This window comes from Benincasa hispida, chromosome 1 (assembly GCF_009727055.1).
Source record: "Benincasa hispida cultivar B227 chromosome 1, ASM972705v1, whole genome shotgun sequence".
NCBI classification, from domain to species: Eukaryota; Viridiplantae; Streptophyta; class Magnoliopsida; order Cucurbitales; family Cucurbitaceae; genus Benincasa; species Benincasa hispida.
This window is the reverse complement of record NC_052349.1, coordinates 38,938,678-38,953,778: the sequence shown is the minus strand read 5'-3', so window position 1 is coordinate 38,953,778 and position 15,101 is coordinate 38,938,678. Positions and strand designations below refer to the sequence as shown.

Genomic DNA, 15,101 nt, shown 5'->3' with positions numbered 1-15,101 from the left:
CCTTAAATTGAAGTTTCACGTTGAATACATATGGTGATCCATGACACATTTGAGAGCTTTGACACACACACAATAGATAAAATTTTCAATTACATATGAAAACACACATTTTCCCCAAAGCCCACATCCTTGATTATACAACACAACACATTGAATTACACATAAAATTTCTTATTTAAGAACACAAACCAAGTAGAAACAACATTTAATTACTTAGGGCCATGATCAACTATGTTGTTGTAATTAGGGTTTTAGTAGTTCTTGGAAATATAAGCATCAAGGCCTTTGGAGACTTTAACAGCCAATTCCAAGTAGTTTTCTGGTGAAGGAACATTTTCATTTGCCTTTTCATATTCAATAGTCCATTTTGCAAAGTTTCCTTCTACTTTGTTTAAGCCTCCATTAACAGCTTCAAGTTTTGCTCTGAATACTTTGTAAAACTTTAGGGCATCTCCTTCAACAATTTCATAAACTATGAACTTCTTCGCATCATCAACCAGTCTCATCTTTATCTTTGCAGCTGCTGGACTTCCTGTTTATTTATTCGTAATTCAAAACCCTCTCTCTTTATTTTGTTCATGTATGCATCAATCAAATATTCAATGAGCATGTTTATATAACTAATGTCGAGCAAAATTCGACGTCGTTTGATACAAATTTTTCTTCTTTTTTTTTTTTTTTTACTAAGTTCCCATTTGGTATCTATTTGAGTTTTTGGTATTTAGTTTTTACTAAATTCCTAGTTTTGTTATCTACATTCTATCAATGTTTTCAAAAATAAAACTAACTTATAGAACTAAAAAAGTAGTTAACATAATTTTCAAAAATTAAAAACAAAAAATCAATTAATTATGAAACGGGACTATTCATGAATACCATTATTTTTACATATGAGACGGGAACATATTGAATGAGTAAATATTTGGTTGTAAAATAGTAGCTAGCAAATACCAAAACGGCATTCATATATTTAAAAAATATATATATAATTAAAAAAAAAAAAAAAAGACGCTTAGATTAAAAATAAACATATCAACTAATGCATAACTTCGACCCATAACTCAGAGGTAAAAAAATAATAATAACAAACACTTGTTTCCATGCATTCCCTTCAAACATAAAGTAAAAAAAAAAAAAAAAAAAACAAAAAACAAAAAAAAACAAAAAAAAACCAAAATAAAAATACATCTTTTTATTATTAAAAAAAAAAACGTGACAACTTATGAATAGTCGAGGATGCACTCAAATATTTTTTTAATATAATTTTGGTGAAATTTCGATCAAAACCAAATACAGTAATATTTTAAAAGTCGAAAAATCAAAATAGAACAAACATGAAAGGTCAAGAACGAAAACAAAAACTTGATAATGTGTCTCACCAAGGTGGTATTGCCAATGCATAACACTGCCAGTAGAGAAGCTTTCTCCTTCAAGAAAGTGAAAGCTTTGGAAGTGGTCAGGATACATATGGACTAAATCCCCCATATGATTCCTAAAGAAGCCATAGAACTTCTCAGGTGGAGATTTTAGGGGAACCTTTGCCCAAATGCTATCACTTTGGCTCATTTTCTTTTGTTGTGATAAATAAAACTTTAGGCTAACACAGGGTTTTTATAGTGATTTTGGGTGAATATTTTAGTAATGTTTTGAACTATCACTCACTAATTTGCTAACTTTTTAACATTTTTTAACACTCTTATGCTAGTTCATGATACACATTTTTTCCCCACTAACTCTGTATTTAAATCCAGTTTTTGGAGTTGTTATCTCTTGGATAGATCACCACAATTGTGTAAAATAATCTCTTATTTGTTTTTTTAGTTCACTTTAGCTCATCCACTTAACTAATTGATACTTGTTATTGGGTAACTTTTTTGTTTCTCTTTTCTTTTTTATAAAGAATAATAAATAGTGTTTTTTTTCAAATATATAATAAAATGAACCAAAATATTTACATGATATAGTAAAATTTCATGATCTACCTATGATAGATTGCGATAAACTTCAATAGACTATTACCTATATCTATTTGTGTGATGATAAACACTGACAGTAATCTATCGTAATTTACTGTAGATAGGTTGTGATAATTTGTTATATGTTTTATTATTATTTTTTGTGGTTGGTTTTAAGTCTCATCTACGGTTTGAAATTTCAAGATTTTTCTTAGTCCTTAAACCTCCAAAAAAAAAAACAAAATTAATGTTGATTTTTATAGCTAACTTTATGTTAAGTTGAATCCCATTTTTTGGTCTCTCAATTTTTCTTTTTTTAAATATTGAATTACAAGAAAGAAAGTGGATCACATAGCCTTATGTTCTTATGTTCAGACAGAAACAAAACACAAAGACAAAGAAAATAGTCAAACACAAAGAAAAAAAAAAATCACACAACACCCAACTCAAGGAAAAAAGTCCTAAGAGGAAAAGCCTACATGAATCCCCTCCATATAGAAGGCCCAAGTCAAACATAGAACAAAAAGATAGCCTCATAGACACAAAGATTAAACTTGCTCCAAATATGATAAATACTAGCACATCATGCTACTCTTCAAATCATACGTTGCAATTGATTATCTACCCTAAAATGAAAAATCCAGTCAAGCTTTCTATCCCCAATGAGAGATCCTAGGGGTCTCACAAAAATACATTCCCAAATAGTTTGGCTAAAAAAGAACCATCAATGAATAGATAGCCTCACGGCTCAGCTCCACCCGTGTAAAAAACAAAGAAACTAAGATGTCATGACACCACTTACTAATTAATAGTGTGAAAAATTGATATTTAAGTAAACATTTTGATTCATTGACTTGATATTTACATAGGGAATGTATACAAAGGATGATAATCAAATTTTCTAATCTATAACTTAAATATATGCCTAATATATAACTTATGGCACAAATTTTGCAACACGATCACTTGTTTGTAATCGATTCCAAACATGTACATTAATAAACTATTTTTTTATCTTTATCTATATATTTTGTTTTTAATAAACGGTTAACTTAGCTTAAAGTCTATGTACATTAATACGTTTTAAATAAACATGTATTGTAATCGATCCCTTGTTTGAGAAGAGTTCCATGTTTGTTGTGGGTGTGGAGTCCGGGGAGGCGGAGGAACTAGCTGCATATATGGGAGTCTCTCTTAGTTCGTTACCTGTTAGGTATCTGGGTTTACCTTTATTGGCAGGTCGGTTAAGGGTTGTGGATTGTGCACCTTTGATATAGAGGATTACAGCTCGTATTAAAAGCTGGGCAGCGAGGTCTCTTTTCTTTGCTGGGAGGTTGCAGCTTGTTAGATCTATTTTACAGTCCTTTCAGGTTTTTTGGTGTAGCATATTCGTGTTTCCTGCGTGTGTAACTCATAAGATTGATCGTCTGTTACGTAGTTATTTATGGAAGGGTAGTGTGGTGAGTCGGGGTGGTACACAGGTGGCATGGGATGAGGTGTGCTTGCCGTTGGGAGAGGGGGGGTTGAGTGTGAAACATATGGCCTCTTGGAACCAGGCTGCTATTATGAAGCTGCTCTGGCTTCTCTTAATTAAATCGGGGTCACTTTGGGTGGTGTGGGTAGAGGCATATGTTTTGCGTGAGCGGTCGTTGTGGGCTGTTTGGAGTGAGGCTAGGAGGTCTTGGTGCTTGAGGGTTATCTTGTGAAGTAGAGATAGATTCAAGCATCTGGTTCGTTTAATGATTGGCGATGGACGGTCTTGTTTTGTTTGGTGGGATCCTTGGCTGCTGAGGAGCGCGAATTTGGATTCATACAGGTCTACGATGGTTCATGATGCAAGGAGTAGTTTGGAAGCGTGGTTGTCGGAGTTCTTGGATGGTGAGGGAGGTTGGAGGTGGCCTACAGTGTCTTGGAAGCTGCTTGAGATCTGGGGTTTTATCCAGGCAGTGGAGCCTAAGGTGAGGGGAGAGGATTATTGGGTTTGGGTGTCGGATGCTAGTGGTCGATTTTCTATCGCTAGTGCTTGGGAGAGTATACGTCCTCGTCGTCCTAGGGTGTCTTGGGCTTGTATTTTGTGGGCGGGGGTGGTATTCCGCGTCATTCTTCTGTGCGTGGTTAGCAATGAGGGAACGTTGGGTATGTGGGATTGGTTGAGGAGTTGGGGTATGTTGTCAGAGGGGGGGTGTTTTCTGTGTTGGGGAGCTGTGGAGTTACGGGATCATTATTTATTTTTTTGAGTGTAGATTTGGGAGAAAGGTGTGGTCTAGTGTGTTGCGTCAGTTGAGTTCGACACATCGGGTGGCTGGTTGGGATGTAGAGTTAAGTTGGTTGTACTGAGTAGGGTTGGATAAGGGGTGCGTAGTAAGTTATTCCATGTTTTCTGGTGTACGTCCATATACTACATCTAGCAGGAGGGTAATCGGTGGCTGCAAGGAGGTCGATCGAGGTCGGTATCTGCTCTGGTTCACCTTATGGTCTCTACGGTTCGTGCTCGTGCTACTTCCTTGCGGGTTGACCTTCTTGGTTTTATTTTAGTGTGTGTACGGATGTTTTTTTCCTTTGAACTTTACATTGTTCTCTGTTTTGCTGTAGCTCCTAGTTTCTGGGGTGTTAGGTTCTTTTCTCTACCTTTCCTTCGGGTGGTTTGCGCGAGTTTGCATCTATGCGTGGTTTTGTTCTAGTCTTATCCTGTTGACTTTGTTTTGGTTTTGTACCCTGTTTTTGCCTGTGCGTTGTTGCTTTGATGTCTTGATCCCGAGCTGTGGGATCTTCCTTGTTGTTGTTATATATAATGTCACCTATTCTAAAAAAAAAAAAAATAAAAAAAAAAAAAAAAAAAAAAAAAAAAAAAAAAAAAAAAATTAACAACATTAAAAGTTGGATGCGAGTATTAAATGGAAAAATTAAATAAGGACAAATGATTCTTTTCTTAAAGTTCAATAAATTAAAAATTAGCATTTTAAAAGTTGAATAACAAAAATGAAAAAAAAAAAAAGAAAAAAGAAAAAAAAACACTGGAAAGTCGAGAGATCTAAATACAAATTAAACTTTCTTTTATTTATTTCTTTCTTTCTTTATTTCTTTATTTACTTATTTATTTATTTTTATTGTTATTATTATTATTATTAAAGAAAACTAACGTGAATTTCATATATCTCACTCACTTTTAATTCTCACTTTATCATCAATATGACTCGATTATATTGAAGATCTCACATTAGAAAGATAAAGAAACTTCACAACATTTTAATAAAATATATGAATTACTTCTCTCATTATGATCAATTGATTTTGAGATAAAGCTCCATTATCTATCTAATAGTATTATATAGCCTCGTGAGGTCCAAACGGGTATTTAAAAGAGCCCTTGCCTTAAGGGGGTTGGGCATATATATCCAATGATGGATCTAACCCTTATGTTTTTGTTAGGTATAGGGCTAATTAAATCATTATAAATGAAAAACTAAAATGAATCTAACATAAAATACAAAAGTCAAATAATAACAATAGACTGACAAACAAAATATGATAATATCAAATAATAATAACAGAGATAATGAGATACGGAGATTGATAACCCAAAATTAGGATTTTAACCCAAAAAAAACTTATAGGATGTTATAGCTTATATCATATTAAATTACTATGAACCCAAAAACTTAAAATTAGACTAAGATAAATATTTAATAATCCTTCTATATATATTAACATAATTTTATTCTTTGTATATGGGTTAGGTAGCTAGTTTGCTTTAGTTGAGTTGGTGAACTATTCACTCTTTGTAAGTGAGAGATGAATGTATTTTGAAATTGACATTTTTTAAAGTTGTGTATATTTTGTGTTTGCTTCCAAAGGAGTGTAAATAGCTTTTGCTTTCAAGGCTACTTTTGAGATAGGAAGCTTTGCAAGTGTTAGAGATCAGTCTGTATTTAGGTATGAAATTGAATATAAAATAACATTTTTTTATTTCTATTTGGATTGTAATTATTGGCACTATAGAGTAATGGAATTCCCACTTCTAAATGGTGATGTTAATTTTCCTATAATATTAAAAACTTTTCTTGAGGTTGAAGTTATATAACATACTCTTAAACTTTAAACTTTGAAATAGGCACATTTTGAAAAATTTTATTTCCATTTTTGAATTTTGAATTCGTTTCCAAAAATAAGATCTTGAAAGTAAATTATGAAACTATTCCAAAAACGATTTTTTTTGCCAAAATAAATTGTGAAAAATATATTTTTATCGTTTGATGTGATAAAATATAGAACTAAGATATTCTTTAAATTATTTATCTTGAATTATTCTATAAAATAATAATTTTTTTTTCTTTATTCGTGGACGTAGTTAATACACTATTAATGAACCACTTAAACTTTTGTGTCGATTCTATACTATTTTACGTTTTCTATTTTCTTTATTTATCGGTTCCATAACAGTCAATATAACATAATTACTCACACATTAGTTAGATTTGAACAGACCTATAATATTATATTCATATATTGACTTATTTATATATAGTTTGAGTTTTGAAATTTTGTTATGTAGTTTTGAATATTATTGACATTGTGTGTTTGTCATTTGAGAAGCCTTTTTTTCAGTTTACTTTTGATCGAAGTATAAAATCAAGAGTATATATTTTATGTTAGTTATTATTTAAGTTGGTATTGAATTTGAATAGATTTTATATATTTGCACTTTTAAAGATATACCTAGAAGAGAAATAGCAATGATATAAATTGTATAAAAGTAAGGCAAAAGAGAAATAAATTTCAATAATATCCCATTAACATTTAAAAGTTGTCATGATTGATATTATTTTCTGTAAACTTTGATGCTTTTTATAAGTCAAATGATATTTAATTTTCAAGACAATCTAGAATTCAAATTGATTCACAAATTTTGAGTACTTCTAAATTTTTAACACTTATATGAGTAATTTTGGATAATTTTAATATGTAATACTTTTAAGGTTAATAATTAAGTATATAGTAATATTTTTAAAGAATTACAAATATAGGAAAATCTATCAGTGATGGACTCTCTCGCTGATAGAGTCCTATTTGCAATATAATCTATACTAATAGACTTCAACAGCTGGATTTAGTTTTTTTTATATTTGCAAATTTTTTTGTATTGTGTTATATCTACTAATCCTTTGAGTCTGATTATTATACACTCTCATAAACTATTAGCTGTCAAAATTTGACCCTCAAACCTCTATAAGTATTAAAATTTGACCCTCAAATTTACAATAATTGTAGAAATTGAACCCTCAAATGATAAAAAAAAAAAAATGAAACCCTCAAACTTATACAATTGTTACGCTTTCTACAATCATGTAAGTTTTAGGGTCCAATTTTAACACTTGTACAAGTTTGAGAGCTCAATTTTTACAACATTAAAAGTTTGAGGGTATAATTACAACTACCATCATACTTTAGATGTGGTTTTTGCAATCTGCCTATTTATATAAATCTCAAATAATTTTTAAGCTATAAATTAATTATATGCTTATAAGATATCGTTTGTTTTTGTTATTGTTATTTTTTATAATGTGAAACCTAACACCTCACCTACCATATGTCTTCAAACATCCGTACAAACATAAATAAAACATAAATAAAATTGCAACATTAGTATGAAGACACATAGAGTAGGTTACGTGTTAGGTTTCAAACATTAGTGAGATTGGCGTTTTTTTAGGGTCTTTTTAAATATAAAAAATATATTTTAAAATATTTATACTTTATAGCAAGTGCAAAGCATTTTTTGAATTTTTACTATAAAATGTAAATATTTTTAAAAATTTTTTATTTATAAGAATTCCCTTTTTTATTTTTATTGAATTCAACAACTTGTATAGATGTGAGAATTTTTTAACTTCTTTATTTTTTTATTTTTTTCTCCTTTAGTAACAAACGAACAAAATAGACAGAATTAAAGAAAATTAAAATCAGCTAAAACAAAATCATACACCGAAAAAAGATGATGTTCTTCCAACCAAATCATGGGAGGCAAACTCATGGACTACGATATCTTACTTACCATTATCAATTAGAAAGCTCATGATATAACACATTACAATAAAGATCACAAATCGGATGATATCAACAAAATCGTGGAGCTTGTTAACACAGCGCTAATTTTTAGAAAGATGTTCTAGAGAATTTGAACTTCTAACATCATTTATCTATACGTATTGTTACAGAACACATACAGCTGCCCACAACCAACATATCGAACACGATGCCAAGTCAAATTGTCGAAGCCACGTCAGAGGAATAGTCTCTTTGCACTGTGATTGATCCATTTGTATTTTAATTTACAGCAATTAGATTCATTTGTTGTATTATTCAATCATTCTTTACTAGCTCTAGCGTTTTTATTGTATAAATTGGTCTTTATGCCTTACAAAATATATAGAATAGAGATTTTCCATAAATGTTGAGTTGTTTCGAATTGTGATTTATACATCTTAATAAATTAAATTATGTTCAAATTGACAACATTTGCACATATATTATTATTATTTAGTGATCAATAGATATCTACATGCACAACTATTAAATTTACATGTTTAAATGTGTTTGTCATATTTTTAAACACAATATTTAATTTTTTTTAATAGAAACATTTTAGACTCTATTTGGAAATTGTTTTAGTTCACTTATACTAAAAATCCAACGAAATAAAGTGACAGTAGATTTGTATAAAAGCAAATCGGAGAAAATGAAAAAAAAATAATGATATTAAGAATCGAATCGCTCGTAAATCATTGCAACTCCTATAAAAATTGTCGATCTTTAAAATAGTAAGAGGGACGTGTCAATCAAAATTCAAGAGACAAAATAAATATGAAAACCATTTTCCTAAATTTCAAATTAGAATTTAGGAAAATTTAGGGATGAAAATGAGATTTAATTGAAAATAATAACAATCATGGAAGAGAAGCATAGAATGTTATATGTTTAAATATATGTGGTACATAAAAAACAAAACGAAGAAGAAGAAGCATCTCCTTCATTGTAACCATATTCATCATATTTTCTTCATCATCATATATCAGATCTTCAATTGAAAAACAAGAACAAAAAACCTAAAACGCCTTGGCAAAATCCTTCATCAAAGCGCGATTATCCTTAGCAAATTCGGCGAACTCTTCAAACGAAATGCAGCCATCGCCATCTTTATCAATGGCGTCCATCATCCTCTTGGCGTCCTCAGCGCTCACTCCGAATCCGTTCAATGCATCGCCCAGCTCCGTCGCGGAGATCTTCCCGTCGCCGTTCGCGTCGAATCGCTTGAAAATCCTCTCGCAATCGGCTGCGCTTACGCCACTCTCCGCCATTTTCTGCAGCTAATTTTTTATTTGGATTATGGATCTGAAAGTTAGGGCAACTACTTCTTTCTTCTTTCCTCTTCTTCCTCTTCTTCATTTCTTCCCCTTCCTTCCTCCTTTAATAATGGCTATTTTGCCCTAAATTGTTGGCTTTCGAACCACCTGGTGTCGTCTCCTTGTTCATCGAAATCGCTCTGTTCAACTGATTTTTGCTCAAGTTAGAGCTATCAGATTTGTGATTTTGCGAAGCCAATGGGCGATGTGTTCTTCATTCATCCATCCCCCTCCAAGAGTTTCTCGGATCGCATTGGGCAATTTTTTTCAATTATTTGTTGTCTTTTTTTTTTTAGTGGTTTTGTTTAAATTTAACTCCTAAAATTCTTTTTAGATTTCTTAATTGTATAAATTCACTTGTAAGTTGAACTTATATTTCATGTCTTCTCTTTTTTTTTTCTCTGGATTAAATAATAAATTTATGTAAATTAAAAATTTAGTCTCGAGTTTTAGTCAAGTATATTAAAAAAAGTTTTCGGTAGGTATATGAAATTATAATATGTTTCTAAACTTTAAAAAGTTTCTAAGAAGTTTTAAATTTTTTTGTTTTTGAATTATAAGTATTAAGTTTTTATTTTGTTTTTAATAGATGTGCGACTAATTCAACATTTTTAAAAAATTCATAAAGCCATCGAAGTTAAATTTATGTCTAATAGATTTGTCGAAAGAGGTTGAATATGGATATGTCTTGATTGTCTATGAAAAAAATTGTTTTCAAATGCATTAAAAAATTGTTTTCAAATGCATTTTCTTTTAAATATTTTGTATAGAAACTATTTAGAAATAAAAAATAAAAATTAATAAAAAACTTGCATTTTTTGGTTACATTTTATTAAAAGTATTTTTATACACAAGTTTATAGTATTTATTTTTCATTTAAAATGCTTCTAACTAAAAAATCGACACTATTATACACAATGAGCTAATAACTTTAAATTTATATTTAAAACACTATGATTAGTTGATGGGTTGTCAACTAGTGATCGTTGCAATGTGGTGGTAGCGATTTTGTTGTTAAAAATGAGAGAAAATGGTCCCTAACAGTAGTAGGCAATGGTCCATAGTGGCGGTTGTCAATAGTTAGGGGCGAAAATTTTCGACAACGATCACTAGTGGTTGTCAGCAGTGCACAGTGTCACAGTTATGCTTGTCCAAGGTCTGTTGCCCATGGTCGCATTCCCATCTCAACCCTTTTTTTATCATGCTTTCATCTTATGTATTTCATTCTGTAAGTTAGTTTGCTTTATTAAATCATCTTATTGTAAATGATCGCTCGCCTATGTCTATATGCAAGGGTGATAATCACAAAATTGCTTAAAATGCACTATATGGGGATAAGACTAACCATCATATCCTCATATCCGTAGTGATATTTTATAAAGTTGTTGTTACTTATTGCTTTCTAGCCTACTACAATCTTGTTTCTCTCAACTCATACTTTCAAACGCTTGTGAAAACCTTTTCCTTTAAACCTGTTTTCTAAAATCATTTTCTCCAAAACAGGGGTAGACGTTGCGAGAGGTACCTAGTGTATTATCAACGATCCAAATTCAAATTGGCTTATTTTTCTGTAAGCGGGAGCAAGTGCCACACAATCGCTAAGTGAAGCTTCTGAAAGTGTGATTGTGACAGTTGGTATCAGAGCCAAGTCGGCTCATTGGGGAAAAATCAGTAATCATGTTGGCGACAAAGAACTTAAATACGTCCCAAGCGGACAAGTTGGTAAAGATGGAAGAGAAAATGTTCCACCTAAGAAAAGTCCCTGATAGTATTCATTTCTTGGAAACTCAACTGCAAGAAGTTATCGAGAAAGCCAACGAAATGTGATAGTTGGCCGCCTAGAGGGTTACTCGTCAGCGAATTAATGATGAGGGGTTGAGACCCTAGAGACAAAGGTTGCACGATCTGGCAGTTTCGAGCGTGGGGATAGCTCAACGTGCTCTGTTGCCCATATAGAGGAGCATGTCGAAGAATTAGATAGCTCCCAGAAAGTAATAATTCATATGGTAATTAATCTGTCCGAAGATTTTTTATCGGCCCTCGATGTCATCAGAGCCGAGATTGCGGATGTGAGTGCAAGGGTGAATCTCATTATCCGAGCGATACGGGACTAAGCCCCAACTGGGGGAGCAATCCAAGTTAACAGGATAAAGATCCTGAAACCAAAACCCTTCTATGGGGTGCGGAATGCAAATGCCTTGGAGAATTTTATCTTCGACCTTGAGCAATACTCAAGGCGACGAACACCGTGATAGAGGAGTCAAGAGTCACGCTAGTACCATGCATCTAACTGAAGATGCAAAATTGTGGTGGACATCACAATTCATGGACATGCAAGAAGGGTGTTGCACCATAGATACCTGGGATAAATTGAAACAAGAACTTCGTTCACAGTTCTTTCCTGAGAATGTTGAGATTTTGGCCTGGCAAAAACTCTAAGAATTGAAACATACAAGCAACATCTAAGATTATGTGAAACAATTTACGGGACTTATGTTGGACATATGCGGCAAACTTTGTTGAAGGGTTGAAACCATGGGCAAAAACGAAGCTGTATGAACAGAGAGTACAAGATATCTCCTCTGCCTATTCAGCGGCGAAACGACTATACGACCTTGGTACGTACTCTCAAGACGTGAGAAAGCAACCAACTTTCTCAAATGGAGGAAATAGAAACAGGTGTTTAAGTTCTCCTAAGCCTAGTGTGGGGATAAGAATATAAGTGGGGATCGTAAGCCCTTCCAACAGAAATCTGGGAACAATTGGCGAGGGTCGTCATGGCAGTATAACAACTATAATCGTCCACCGTCCTGCTACATAAATAGATGACCACACAGAGCAGGTGAATGCCTGAATCGAACGGCCTTTAATGTCTTCCAAGCCACCCTATCCTCTGTTAGGTTTTATGTTCTAAAACTCACAGTTTGTAAAAATTAAACATATTCTATTATGAATAAAGATGTTATTCAACATTTCTTCAATAAAGATATTGAATCTATTAATTGCATTCATAAAGTCTAAATCCAATAAACTAAGGTCCATAGCTATTATATGAATACTTGAACTATATGTAGAGACATAGAAATGGATCAAGATCGAGTAAATAGCCAAAATGGTCTATAGTATAATTAAGGTTGGGTACCTTATTTTGGTAACACTATTGGATGAAGCCTACTGTGTAGCTGTTACAAGTTGTTGTAAGATACTACAAACGAAGTGATCTAGATTCGTTCATGTATTAATATGAGGAGTGGGGGTATCTTATGCAATGAGTTTGCATAAGATCGGACCAAGAAATAAGTTACTTTTACTTTATAACGTTATTTACTATTTAATACTGACTATTTCGCTTAGATGAACTAGTTAACTCGATCTTAATTCAAAGCTAACTATGAACTTTTGTTTATTCGGGATTATCCTTAGATTTGCATGGGTGAGGATTGGCTCAACAGCGCCGGTTCAATAAGCCTTCCATTTCAAGGGTAAGACCGGGTAGATAGCTAGGGACATAGGGTGCAAGACGGAATTCACGCCTGCCCGATTAATGATAGAAGAAAGGTTGTTCTCTTAAGTACTGAATCCATGTCTTGAACAAGGGACCCCACTCTCTCACAGGCCCGAGGGATCCGGTTTAGTGATTAGATTATACACTAATTGTTCTTTAGAGGATCAGTAGGAACTTAAGGAACAAAACGTAATATCGAGGTTAAAATAGAATATTGACCCAACCATTATTACGAACAACCTGTGAAGGGTCGACTTACTGGTTATGGTTAAATCATGTGAATACAAATATATATATATTGAGGAAAGTGCAACTATCGAGCTATAGTGGTGTGACTTAATAGTTAACAAATACTGATTAATTTGGTCTAAAGAGTTTTAGCCAATTAATTTTAATCGTTGGAACTCATGATCTGTAGGTCCATAAGGTCCCTCTACTAGCTCGTAAAACATGAACACCTTGAATTATTAAATTGAGTGAATTTTGAATGATATCAATTTGAAGTGATCAAATTGAAATGTTCAAATTCAAATTAGGGTTTGTACAATTATATTTAATATAATTATTTAACGTTTAATTTATTGAAATTAAACAAAATTGGAGAGTTTATAATATTTAATATTGATTTAAATATTAATTGCATGAATAGGATTCATGTTCAAAATTAGGTGTGTGATTAATTTATATTTGATATTAAATTATTTAATTAATTAAATTTGTTTAACTAATTTCATTTTAAAATTTAATTTGAGAAATAGAATATTGAAATATTGAATTTATTTAATTAGGAATTAATCAAATAAAATTTAATTAATTTGGAATTAATTAGATTTTTGGAAATTTGAGAAAGTGGGTTTTTCCCATTTTTCTCAAGCATGAGGTGCTTCTCATGCACAATCACACAAATTCTCATTTCAATTGTTGAAGCAGCTATTGGCCAATTCCATTGATGAAGGGCTTGCATACTAAAGGTTGATAAAAGCTCTCTGAATTGAAGAGAAAGAAGGGATGTTGGTTGAAAAAAATGGTATTCTGAAGTTCATCTTCATCTTCCTCTAAAACCCAGAATTTCACTTCATAAATTCACTCAAATTCGAGTTCCACCACTCAAATTCAAGGTTGAGAATAGTAGAGAAAATCTCTTAGTGGTTCACTGTTAATTTGGAGCTGAAAACACGTGAAGAGCAGCTTGAATTTAGGAGAAATCATCAAAGGTATGTGAATAGAAACCCTCTTGTGTTTTTCTTGCAAAAACATGCATTTAGAACTCAAATTCAATGTAATTAGAGTGTTTATTGATTTTGTTTGCTTTTGTTGCATGCTTGTGTATTCCATCAGACTCGGACTTAGAAGACGAGGCTGAAAAGGTCAAGCTTGTACCTGAACAGGCTGAAGAGAATGATAATCTCAGGATGGGAAGGTTGAAATTCTTGTCTGCTCTTTAGAAGAATATGGGAGAGAAAAAGGAACCGTTTGAAAAATGGCTCATGTATGTGGATGTATGGCTCAACCAAAGATCGGCCAAGACTACCATGGTCGACTCTGGGGTAACCCACAACTTCATAACTGAAATGGAGGCCCATCGTCTAAACCTACCTTGGGAAAAAGACACTGGGAAGATAAAAGTCATGAACTTCGCAGCCCTACCTATTATGGGGATAGCAATAGAACGCCAGTGAAATTATGGGATCGGAAAGGCCTTGCCGACTTCATAATTGTTAAGATGGATTATTTTGACGTAGTGTTGGGGATGGGATTCATACTCGAACACAAAGTTATACCAATGCCCATCGCCAAGTGCCTAGTAATTATCGGGTCTATGCTCACCGTAGTTCAAGCCAACATCAAACAGTCGAATGGGATAAGAATGATTTCAGACCTTCAATTGAAAATGGGCCTTGCCCATGACGAACCCACGTTTATGGCCATTCTGATTGAATCAGTCAAAACTGTAGAAGAGAACATTCCTCAAGACATCTTATGTATCTTGGAAAAGTATCGTGATGTCATGTCAGATAGTTTGCCCAACTTCTTACCTCCACGAAGGGGATCAACCATGAGATTGAACTACTACCAGGGGTGAAGCCGCCCACCAAGAACGTATATTGTATGGCTCCGCCAAAATTGGCCAACCTTCAAAAGTAATTAGATGAGTTGTTGAGCACAAGGTTTATTAGACCAGTGAAAGCTCCTTATGGGGAGCCAGTGTTGTTCCAAAAGAAAAAAGGCAGAAGCCTTCGA

The 15,101-nt window shown here is 32.7% G+C and overlaps 2 protein-coding genes across 2 annotated transcripts; both read right to left on the bottom strand.

Moving 5' to 3' along the window:
- Nucleotides 1-251: 251 nt before the first annotated feature.
- LOC120077273 (MLP-like protein 31) lies at nt 252-1,566 on the bottom strand. The gene is made up of 2 exons (XM_039031169.1): nt 1,380-1,566; nt 252-532 (listed from the first exon to the last, which is right to left on the bottom strand). Exons 1-2 carry the CDS (start codon nt 1,564-1,566, stop codon nt 252-254), a joined length of 468 nt encoding a protein of 155 aa, XP_038887097.1.
- Nucleotides 1,567-8,931: 7,365 nt separating this feature from the next.
- On the bottom strand, nt 8,932-9,668 carry LOC120067308 (probable calcium-binding protein CML28). The gene has a single exon (XM_039018865.1). The coding sequence runs from the start codon at nt 9,308-9,310 to the stop codon at nt 9,059-9,061; it is 252 nt and encodes an 83-aa protein (XP_038874793.1). The 5' UTR covers nt 9,311-9,668; the 3' UTR covers nt 8,932-9,058.
- Between the last annotated feature and the right edge of the window lie 5,433 nt (nt 9,669-15,101).